The sequence below is a fragment of the Anneissia japonica genome, unplaced genomic scaffold, assembly GCF_011630105.1.
Source record: "Anneissia japonica isolate Jap-2015-1 unplaced genomic scaffold, ASM1163010v1 scaffold3334_len1275209_cov185, whole genome shotgun sequence".
Classification (NCBI taxonomy): domain Eukaryota; kingdom Metazoa; phylum Echinodermata; class Crinoidea; order Comatulida; family Comatulidae; genus Anneissia; species Anneissia japonica.
Genome location: NW_022738561.1, coordinates 1,188,309 through 1,200,481, shown reverse-complemented (window position 1 = coordinate 1,200,481; position 12,173 = coordinate 1,188,309). Strand labels below are relative to the sequence as shown.

Here is a 12,173-nt window from a genome sequence, read left to right as displayed (position 1 = left end):
AATCGATTTTGAGTTATTAATACAGTGTTAGAGAGTAAAATAATAGCTATAAAATGGTAAAAAAATCATTCAAATTGGACATTTCCTTATGAAGTTACAAGCGTTTAAACATACAGCTGTTTAAAGAACAATATATGAGAAATCAGCCTTTAAAGTTTATGATTTCAGGCATTTCTCATGCAGAAACGATCATTAAATCCTTAAAAAGTGTTGTTTTAACATTAAAAATGGGGAAAATATTAACAGCATATAGAATGATGTATAGATATGTAAAGGCTAGTTTAGTGCAATAAAATAGATTTTTAAAAATTTGACATTCCAGCATGTTTTGGCCATTTTCTCTGAAACACAATTTGCGACGAGTGACTGGTTTGGCTTGTCTTTGCCACATATGTATGTATATATGTGTGTATATGTATATATGTGTGCGTATGCATGTGTATATATATATGTGTGTATATATATATATATATATATATGTATAAAGTTCTTTTGTATTTGTGTGTTAGTAATTTTATATGCTTATTCAAACAGTTTTAAGGTGCTTTTCAGTGTACTGTATTTTTCTAGTTAAGTTGTTTTCTTTTAAGTTATTTATTATGATTGACGCACCTCCTGAGTGCCGCTGTTTCACAACTAAAAACAATTTCACTACCTAAGCCTCGTTATGAGATAATGCATAACTGAGCCCCTTGCGAAACAGATTAATACTGAAGTTACTAAGAATAAGTAAAAAATTTAAATTTAATATTTTATCCCTCTCATTCCTTCGAAAAATGTTAGACTCATGTCATATAGCCTAGTAACTAATATACAAAGATTATAACAAGGCTGTTAACAGTTGATACGGGTTTCTATCGAACCGTACAAACATTCAAGATTGAAATGTATATATATTATTGGGCACCAGATGATTGTCAAATGGTTAGAATTACTATCACGTAAAAATACTGGATTGATAAGGATACTACACAAACATTTCACAGGCTACTACAATGCTCGAAAATTGACAAACACAACTTTACAGATGCATTTGTCAATCATAGTCGATCTTTCAGCTAAGCGACGCCTCTTAGATGTTGTTGCTAAAGCCGGGCACTCATCAAGCCGACTGGTCGTCGCACCAGCGGACGCGATTCTATAAAAAAAAAACGCAACGTGACAACGCGCGCAAGGGATCTTAACTAATGAAGATCTGTTCAGATTCACACCGACACTCAACGTCAAGGCGCAGGAAGTGCAGTTGCTGTCTCTTATACACATCTAGATGTGTATAAGAGACAGCATTAGGGCAGCTGGAATTCACCAGTATTCCCGGTGTGCCTATCATCGCATTCACTCAAGCTAACTTAGCGGAGCAGGGTGTGCTGTACGTCCACACCAGTCCCGAGGAACTCTATATGGATAGTTTTGTGTTCACATTAAGTGATGGAACAAATGAGGTACTAAATATTCCCAGGTCTATACTATATTATGTTCATTCCTAGACCCCTATGGTCTAGGACATTTATTTGTATTTTAGGCCTCCGGCCCTTAGTAATATTAAGAGAACGCAAGAAAGTAAATCACGTCTTCTTATATAAGCGAAATACAGATATTTCGATAAATTATATAACATTACGATCATTTGATGACACGTAAATGAATTAACAATTTCAATTGGTTCTCTATTGTAATACCATTTTTCACATTGTTTTAATTTGCCACCTCTTTTAAAAGCTATAATTTTGGTTTTATCACTATTTACTGTTAAATTCCAGGCTTCACAAAAATCAAATAATGTATTTAAAGATTGTTGTAATCCATAAATTGTATCGTTAACTAGAATTAAATTGTCAGCATAAAGTAGGTGATTAAATAATGCATTGCCTAATTGATCTTTTTCTCTATTATTTCATTGTTTTTCTCTAATATTACATTGATTGATATATCAGTGTTTAGTATTAATAAGGTCTACTGTACTTTCAAATGTTAAAATTAAGCTTACAGAATGCTTTTTATAAATTACCATTTTTAGTGTATTTTGGGAAAACCAATGTTTTAAATATAATATGATGTATAGCATTGTTTATGTTTTGTGTCTGTAATATATAAATAAGTTTTCCTCAAAGTATATCAAGAGTAACTTATCTCAAGATTTAACTAATACAGGGATAACTGTTTCAGCATTAATCTTGCCACTTAGGAAAACAATTTTCTTAAATTTCTGAAATTGTGATGAATAAGATTGTGTCTATACATATTCTTTATCTCAGAAAGAACATTTTTTTAAGTAGGGTGATTCTTTTTTGAGATACTTGTTAAGCTCAATATCACTGTAGTTTGAGATTACCTAATTATTATGTCCTGTTTCTTGGCAGCTAAATCAAATCTGATAGCATACTCCCTGTTATTAGTAACAAAATGAAATCCGATAGCACACACCCTGTATGTCTGCTTTTTCTGATTTTAATTGAACTTCAAAGTAACTAATTCTCTATTTCTCTGTAGACATGTCTGCATTTCTAGATATAGAAAATTAATGGCAATCCATCTAATTATTATAATTTAACTAATTTAATTTGTATGGCCAACAGGATGCCAAAGGCAGCATTTGATAGGCAATCCAATATGAATTAATTATTATTTTTCTTGTTTTTAAAGCCTATTTTAAATTATGAATACAGGATATATACTCCATAAAATGTTGAATTTTAACCATGTATTATTATTGGGTTTTTTTTTCATAGGTTACACTGACGTTCTACATCAGCATCATACCAGTTGATGACTCTCTTCCATTGCTAAGTAACATGGGGATGCGTGTCCAGGAAGGAATTCGTAAAACAATCACTGAATTTGAACTGAAAGCTGTTGATCTAGACACAGAGGTAGGCTAAAGAAAATGAAATAGTTGTTCTTTGACTTTCCTGTATTTATTTTTTCAGGTATCAATTTATTTCAAGGCCAGATAGGCTTGTTTCTAACATTTATTGTTTTCCTTTTAACATCCTTTTATTTTTTTTTATAGTGGCAATCATGATGCTATCATTTTCCTTCCACATAACATTCCTGTCCCAGAACAGGCAATCATTTTTATTCTCTATTGCCCTCTATGCTGTATTATTGATCATCAGCACAAAATCATTGCCAGTTGATATCAGTTTTTTAGGTGAGAATGGTTCTTGGGGGTCACTATATTTCAATAGTCCTCTCAACAACTTACAATAATTGCTTAATATTTTTTTTCTTTAGTGTTTCATTTTAATGACCTGGTCATGGGAAATGGTAACAATCAACATACAATTTCATTTCATTTTCATTTATTTATTAGACACAAAGGTCCTGGGACTTCTAAAGAAGCAATAGCCTCTGTGACTCAATGAGTCAGAAGTCCCAGCAAAACACCAAAAACATCAAAAATATTTACAATATTACAACAATGAACTATGTCATCCACTCCCACTGCTGGATGTATAGACCTGTGAGCACATTCATCATAGAACAATAATTTTAACCTAGAACATTTGCATTCTACCAGGTATCCATTTATACCCCTGGATGGAGACAGACAGATTTTGATGAAGTGGTTTCCCTGAGATCCGAGCTCTACATGAAGCACAACCTCTCCTCTATCTTACTTATTAGAAGATTGAAATATAAATATTCTGCTTTTGTAAAAAGTAATGGTTATCAGCACAATAAGTGTAAAAGGACATTATGGTCAACTACATCTTCTACAACCTTTGATGTGCTACTTGTCATTAAAAGACTTATGGAGAGAGGTCCTTTTCTGTTGTTGGCCTTAAGCTTTGGAATTCACTACCACAGTCTGTTCAAGAGTCTCTTCATGTGATGATTTTTAAATACCCTCTTTAATCATTCTTATTTGACAATCTCTAATTTTCCTCCATTCATGTTTGGTTTTTTTTCACTTTCCTTTGTTTTTGTGGTTTTTCTTCTACCACTTTCTTTTCCATTTCAACCACCTATTCTGGTTTTGTTCTTTTCTGTTGGCCTGAAAAGTGAATAGAGACGAACGATATAGATGCTATACATGTGCATACCCATTGACCATTGAACGAGTGTTTGATAATATTCAATTATAGCTGATTGACTTTTTTCCTTCCCTCCTCTCTCCAGCCATCTGATGTGACATTCACTGTAAGAAAAATCCCTCAACATGGAGCATTACAGTTTACACTGGATGAGAACAGTTATTCATCGGTTACCGTGTTCACCATGGACGACATTTATGAGAATCGTGTCAGTTACATTCATGATGGTTCAAATACGTTGACTGATAGTTTCACCTTCACTGTCTCTGATGGGACAAATCAGTTGTTCTTGGTTGAAGTTGCTGGTAATCTGGAATCTACCGATATACCACAGGTGTTTGATATAAGCGTCACACCAGTTGATGACAGCACTCCTCGTCTGACCAGGAATGTTGGTCTTTCATTCCTTCAGTATGTTGATGACAAGGTAATTATCTTCATGTCCATATCAATAATATAGAATTTAAAGTCCATCTATATCTTTGTACAACAAAAAGAAAACATGGGAAGCTGTTCATTCATTTAGGGCATGTATAGGCAAGCTAGGGCAATTCCATTATTTTCTTTTATGCTTCAGAAGTATTAAGTTTAAAAAAAAATGTTGGCATTTATCACTTTATCCAGGTATAAGTATCTCTCATAGACTAAAAAAATCACTGCTGATTTGTTTGATTTCATGAATACTTAGCTGGATAAGGTGAAACGTTTTTAATACCTTAATCATCAGAGGAGGGCAACAAAAAAAAAATGAAAATTTTGTTTTCTTATTTAGCAAAATGATTTTGCCAAAGCCTCTAGGCAGAAGAGAAAAATGAAAATAGAATTTTATTGATTAATGTAAACAGTGTAGTAATAAGATTCATAAATGCTTTAAATTTATATAATTAAGGAAGAAATTTTTTTTTTAAATTTCCATTTTTGTGGTCAAACTGGCCAAAAATAAAATTTTATTTTTGGGTTGTTTGCAAACAAGGTATAAAAAATATAAGTGCGCCTAAACCGGTAATTATATACTGATGATTCATGAATTGACCTTGCACATTTTCAAGTGTTATGTATAGCTTTAACCATGCTATCCTAAGATAACAAGTGCCTCATGCTGGTGTTGAATTGTTCCCAATATATAAAAAATATTGAAGAAATTCCCAACATTGATTTTTCTTATTCCTTTTGTATTCTCATCTACACTTTTTCCTTTTCATAATTAACCTCTGATTATGATATCCTTGTAGGCTGTTGGATTGATTACTGATACAAACCTTCAAGCAATTGACAATGACACGCCTAACAACCAGTTGGTATACACAGTTACTACACAGCCATCGCACGGCTTCTTGGAATCAAGTGCATATCCAGGTGCTCGTATAGCCACCTTCACTCAAGGTAAAGTGTTGATTAAATGAGCATTCATATTATTAACATTAGCCATGTTCAGATGGCCTTCTATCTAAAGTAAATTTACAACAGATGTAAAATTTTACGTTTCTTACTTCTGACGAGTGTTCATTTGACTTCAAAGCTTTGAAGTAACTATGCCAATAGAAATATTCCGGAAGTGATAATTGCTGCTTTCGTTATCTCTCAATGGTTATTTTGCACAAATTCTTAAAGTTTTAGACAATTATGAAAAAATTGTGTCTACAAAAGTTTTAGTATACACATCATTAGAAATGTTGTTTTGGCACTCATAGGTAATTTATGTGGGTTGGGTGTCATAATATAGGCAATATTTATATTTATTTAACTGCGTCTACACTTTTTTAATACCTTAATCATCATAGAAAGGCAGGAGAAAATTGATAGAATGCTGTGTTCACACCTCTGTATCTACCCTGAGTGGTTATTACTTACCGTACATTCCTTGTGTATGTGGAAGTAGCACAATTACTCCTGAAACTTCTTAGAATTAAATCATCTGTAGTAATTGGCAAGTAACTTAACACTGTGAGTGTGTTGACAGGCACTAACCAAGAATCACGACAATTGCACTAACCAACAATCACGACAATTCAAGTGCACTTCAAAGCTTATTTTTAACTCCTCTAAACGTGCCTATTGTTTGTAATGCTTGTACATGGTTTCTATGTGTATATCTCAGTTACAGTTAGAAATATGACAATTATTGACAAGATATGTAAAAATATGATGTTGTATGTTTTTTCAACAGAGGATGTTGTGAATGGTTTAATTCGCTATGTGCTCTCAGCAGGAGTTACGGACGTAAGCAGTGATAGCTTTGTCTTTGATCTTGCTGATAGCAAGCCAAATGTCGTCACTGGTAACTTTTTTCGCGTTCAGTGGCCAGTACTGCAATTTGAACATGAGCAGTACAATGTGACAGAACAGGTGACGACCATCAATCTTAAGGTCAAGCGTACTGGAAATCTCAACCAGGTAAACAAACATTTGATTCTGCGTATCAATTACAAGACAATACAGTTTTAGTTTTATACATTATGTTAATTGTAAAATTCTGGAAACTTGTTTACAGCTATACTGATAATCAATCATTCAACTTATTCAGTATATATTTATTTCTGTTCATTTAAAATTTAAAGATAATGATGGTGAAAAGCTTAATAAATAAGCACAAACAGAATTTAATTTGGTTTGGTTATTAAGGGGGAAAAGTGGTTAAGCCAAAAATAAATAAGCCAAGTAATAATTTAGATCCTCAGTATCCAACCCCCAGCCCACGCGACTTTGCTAAAAAATAAATATTTTTTTCCAGCCAATTTTTAGAAAAAGCTTTTCTGTTCATTGAAACACAACCTACTATAGAATTGTTAACGTGGGCCTGGCTTAAGTGGGGTCGCTGATATGATGCAATGTATAAATATTTGCGGCGCCAGCAGGCTTTTAGCATGTTATTCTGTTGAAACACTCCTTTGAAAACTTATTTTTGCAGTCAGAAATTGCCATTGCCAGGAATGTAGAGGTGTCAATTTGCTCACTGAGGTGGTATATGACCCCTATCCATCAAAGTGCTTCCCTGGCTTCTTCTATTTCGAATCCACTACTATAAAAGTGAATGTGTTTGGCTGAAATTGAAAAAATGGAAGTAGGGACCTACACAATTTATATCGGCCTGCCGCTGGTGTCAATATATTGAGACTGGCCACCAACTTTCAAAAATGTTGAATACCCGGGATTTATATCATCATTTGTACAGTATAATGGTGGTTTTCATAATTCATTAAAGCTTATATTCAAATTTTATGAGAATAATACTGTGATATCCCCGTATTTGTATGTAATATGATATCATCATGCCCATATATTTGTGGCACATCACACAAATTTGTTAGTTACTTAAAATTTGATAGTGTGGTCAGAGCTTAAGGCATTCTTATAACTTTGAAACAGGAAGTTTCGTAGAGTACTACTATGTCTTTTTAGTCTTTTCTTGAAATTGTAAACAAAAGAAACAATAGTTGTTTATATATTTTTTGTATATTTCTTAGTATGCTGTTGTGTTATGTAGTACCAAACCATTGTCAGCAACCTCACTTTTGGGTGTCGGGCCAGGTAAACATGATTACAGAGAGTATGCTGGTCAGGTGAGTTTTTACTTGGACATATTATTACATGTAGATTAGTTATATAACACATGGGGCTTGCCATACCAAAACCAGTATCAGTGAACAAAACAAGAAAATTGATTTTTAGTTGCTATGCATAAAATGCAAATAGGGACTGTTGCAATCACATTTTGCGCATGTGTGTGTGTGTGTGGACATTTAGAGTGAAATTGCACATACGTCAGAAAAAGTTTTCCGACATTTTGTTTTTACCTCGCGGCATGAAGTTCCTCAGTGGTGGTTCAGTCACCGTCTTCCGGGATTTTGTATACCTCACGACGTGACGATCTTCAGTGGTTGAATTTGAGCTCACGCTATTTCGATCACCGCTTATTGTCAACGTGACTTCTTCAGTGTGGTTCAGTTTGAGCTCACACTATTTCGCCATAGGCAAATTTCCACTCAGTTTCTTCTCTTGCAATCACATTTTGTGTGTGTGTGTGTGTGTGTGTATGTGTGTGTGTGGACATTAAGAGTGAAATTGCACATGCGTCAGAAAAAGTTTTCCGACATTTTGTTTTTACCTCACGACGTTCCTCAGTGATGGTTCAGTCACCTTCTTCCCGGTTTTTGCTTTTGATTAGCACTCCCATGACGCCCGCAGGTCTCTGGTTAATATTTTCTAGTTTGCACATTATAAGCTTTAACATAATGGGTCATTTACTCAACTCATTTAATCAGCTTTGCCAAATTTACAAGTAAAAGTATGATGGCTTCTTTGTACTACATTTATTCTACTGCCACATTCTTATTTTAATTACTCGGTTTAACATTTGGTAACAGTACGCTGGTTTTTGTTGACAAGCCTCATAAGTTAGTATAAGAAATCTCATTGTATATAATATTCTGAAAATAATGTTTGTAACAATCTGTTTTCAGAGTTGTTAAATAAATTTATGCCTGGTTTCTGCCTCGTCGGTAATTGTATGTATTTCATGAATTTACCATTAAAATATCGTAAAGTATTTTGTTTCATTCAATAATTTTCTTGGCATTTTAGATTCAATTTGAAGAACGCGAGACAGTGAAAACATGCAGTATATCTATTGAGGATGACCTGGTGTTTGAGGGACAGGAGAGTTTGATAGTTGAGCTGAGCATGCCAGATTACTCCCTGCTGGGGTTACGATCACATACCCTTGTTGTCATTGATGATAGTGATGACAGTTAGTATACAATGCTTTGCAAAACTTCCAACTACTATGATCTTAATGAAGTGATAATTCTACCATTTGATATTATTTTGGCAAATCTGCATATTCTTCTATGACTGTTAAAAATATAAGTATCCTGAGTTATACAGCTTTTGAATGGTTTAAAGCAGCTATGAATAAATTAACTATACCGGCTGACCATTAGCAATGAGGGAATGCTACCTTTGTAAAATGCTAATAGTTGACGGATATCCAACCACAATCATTAAAACAACTTAACTTTTTTCTCAACATCATCCAGTGCCGGTGACAAGCATGTTTTTTTTTTTTTTTTTTTTTTTTTGGCTTTAATAGGCACTAGAAGTATGTTTTATTATTATTATTATTATTATTATTATTTTTATTATTATTATTATTGTTATTAATATTATTATTATTATTTATTGTTGTTATTATTATAGGCATCATGAATACTTACATTTATTGACGTTATATTATATTTGATAAATAAAATTTTTTTTTTCCAGAGCCAAGCATTGAATTTGAAAAAGCTGAGTATCGTATAAATGAAGAGGTTGGTTTCTTCTCAGTGCCAGTCATCAGAAAAGGCAAGTACAGAAATTTGATAAACACAAATTAGTGCAACATGACCATATTTCTTAATTTTAATATTTCGATAATTTACATTTTTGGTTTCTAATGTAGGAACCTTTCCATTCAACATTCGACAAAAATTTGTAAACAGGAAAACTTGATTTTCCAGAAATCTGATCGTTAAGATTTTTTTGTTGACCCAAGCTAAACTGGATATGATGTCGTTCCTTATTTATTGGTTTTCTGTTTTAACAAATATTAAAGCCAGAACTAAGGACATAAAATACCCTCTACTCATGAAAAACTACAAATTGTTAATGGTTAATGGTTTTTAATTTATAGAGCGCAAAATACAAAAAGTCTCTAAGCGCTATCAGGCAAGTGTAAAGATGGAACGGAAACCAAAACCACAAAATAAAAAGAAGTGAAATTTGAATACCATGCCAGCACCCAAACCGAAGTATGGGGATACGCCCTCATCGCTGGCTAGGGTTCAATTTAATTGAACTACAGTCAGCACCTGTTGAGTCTCGGCCATCTCGGATTCGGGCGCCTCCTATCCTAGTTAAGGCTATAAAAGCTAGCTGGCATGGAAATAGGGGAAAAAATAAATTACAGGGACGAGAATAAGTGGGTCTTAAGTCGTTCTTTGAAAATGATGACAGAAGGTGACTCACGAATAAATAAAGGTAACAAGTTCCACAGCTTGGGCCCAGCAACCATTGTATGGTTAAAGTCAGTGGAATGTTGATGAATTTTCAGTGTTGCCTAACTATCTAATAATATGTGATGTATGTGACTCGAGGGGCTGCCATGGACAAATATTATCTTTGGAAGCTTAGCCAAAACAGTAGTACAGAAAAAAACATGACCTACATTCTGAAAACTAAATAAAGATAAAGTATTTGTACGGAAGCTTAAAGTGACCTTCCGAGTTGCCAAGATAATTATTTTGGAAACATGGAATAAACACTTACTAAGACGTTTTTCCGAGATAATTTATCTCAGATAGACGGATTCCTGAGATAATTTATCTTGGAAAGATGTTTTTCCAAGATAGTCTATTTTGGAATACTTACTGGATAAACCGATAAATGCCTAAGTTTCCTTTGAAACTTACCTCTCGAGCATAAAAGAAAAATAATGGACTCGCCCTAGCTCTTCTATATACTCCCTGCGTGAATGAACAATATCCTCGTTGACTTCAAGCCTATAACAGATCTCAGCGAGGGAGGAGGGAGGGCGTTTATCCAGGTAAGTATCTCACTCATAGACTAACAACATCGCTACTGATTTGTTTAGTCTATTTTGTGAATACTTACCTGGATAAACCGATAAATGCCAGATTAGCACCGGCAACCCGTGGAGGGCGAGATCAATCACAAAAGAAGGTACATACCTAACGTGACGGGCGAAGAACTGCCTCAGCTACTGAAGCCTCGGAGGCAAGAACATCCTTCAAGTAGAAGGAGGAAAAAGTTGTGTCTGAACGCCAACGTGCTGCTTGGAGAATGTCCGGTAGTGGAAGCCCACGGAACAAAGCCCAGGACGCAACAGAGCCGCGAACCTCATGCATATGGGCAGGGGGACGGCATGTGAAAAGATTGTGTAGGCCAGCTGGATGGTGGCAACAACCCAACGAGCAAGCATGTCGTTCGAAGCTGGGCCATGCGGGGCAACAGAGGAAACAAAAAGATAAGAGTTAGCACTCCTAAGTGATTTCGTGCGGTCAATGTAATATTTAATGGCCCTAACGGGACACCATAATTTATCCTCTCTATTGTGCGGCAATGGTGGGAATGAAAATAGCAGGAGGCATATGCACCAAGGTCTGCGTCTTAGAAAGAAAACCTGTATGAAAAGTAAGACGGACACCACCAAGTTCAAACCGAATGTGTCCGGGCTCCAAGCAGAGAACGTGAAGTTCACCACGGCGCTTGCAGGATGCAACTGCAAATAAAAATGCAGTCTTGAGGGACAAATGATATAATGATGAGACCCTAGAAGAGCCTCGAGAACAATTGTGAGGTCCCACTGAGGCAGCAAAACACAGCGAGGTGGTTGAGAATTAAACATTCCACGCATTAACTGCGCTGCGCTAGAAGTAGAAATACTCGATCCGTCAGGAAATTTGGGTACAATGACAGCTAACGCTGACCGATATCCAGCAATGGTGCACACCTGCAACCCAGATTCAAACAAATAATGCAGGAAAGTACACCTCTCCTAGAGAAGGAGACAGTGGATCAATTTCGTGGTCGGAACACCATCGAGAAAAAATTCTTAATGCGACTGTTGTAGTGGTGTGATTGGGCGGCAAGGGAGGCAGGGCCCTCTGGAATACCACCATGTCTGAACTCATCCCAGACTTTCCAAGATACGTCACTTTGGAATTCCGTCTTTACAAGATAATTTATCTTGGAAAGACGGAATTCCAAGATTAATTATCTCTCGAAAGACGGAATTCCAAGATAATTTATCTTGAAAAGACGGAATTCCATGATAATTTATCTTGGAAATCCTTCTTTCTGGGATAAATTTTCCTAGAATTATCCTGGAAAGATGGGTTATCAAGTATTCAGCGGCTGTAGCCAAAAGTATTCATTCAACAAGTTGCTTTAAAAAATACTAATGTAATGTATTATAAGTTTCATATATTCAAATATGTTTTATGTATTTACTTGCTAAATTCATTTTCAATGTAGAGTACAGTAGTAATTGTTTTTATTACTTTACATTAAAGCCCTTCACTTAACTGATGCCCGACTTTACTTGACTGGTTGTATGTTAGCTCTTTAGCAGTATAC

The 12,173-nt window shown here is 34.8% G+C and overlaps 1 protein-coding gene across 1 annotated transcript in view; it reads left to right on the top strand.

Annotated features, from left to right (window-relative positions):
* LOC117117629 (extracellular matrix protein FRAS1-like) overlaps positions 1 to 12,173 on the top strand; it is a gene marked incomplete in the record, with an annotated part of 121,841 nt that overhangs the window by 71,980 nt on the left and 37,688 nt on the right. Inside the window, 7 exon segments of the mRNA XM_033261997.1 lie at positions 2,730 to 2,870; positions 4,123 to 4,464; positions 5,270 to 5,420; positions 6,205 to 6,431; positions 7,502 to 7,597; positions 8,619 to 8,784; positions 9,300 to 9,380. Coding sequence (XP_033117888.1) covers positions 2,730 to 2,870; positions 4,123 to 4,464; positions 5,270 to 5,420; positions 6,205 to 6,431; positions 7,502 to 7,597; positions 8,619 to 8,784; positions 9,300 to 9,380 — 1,204 coding nt within the window.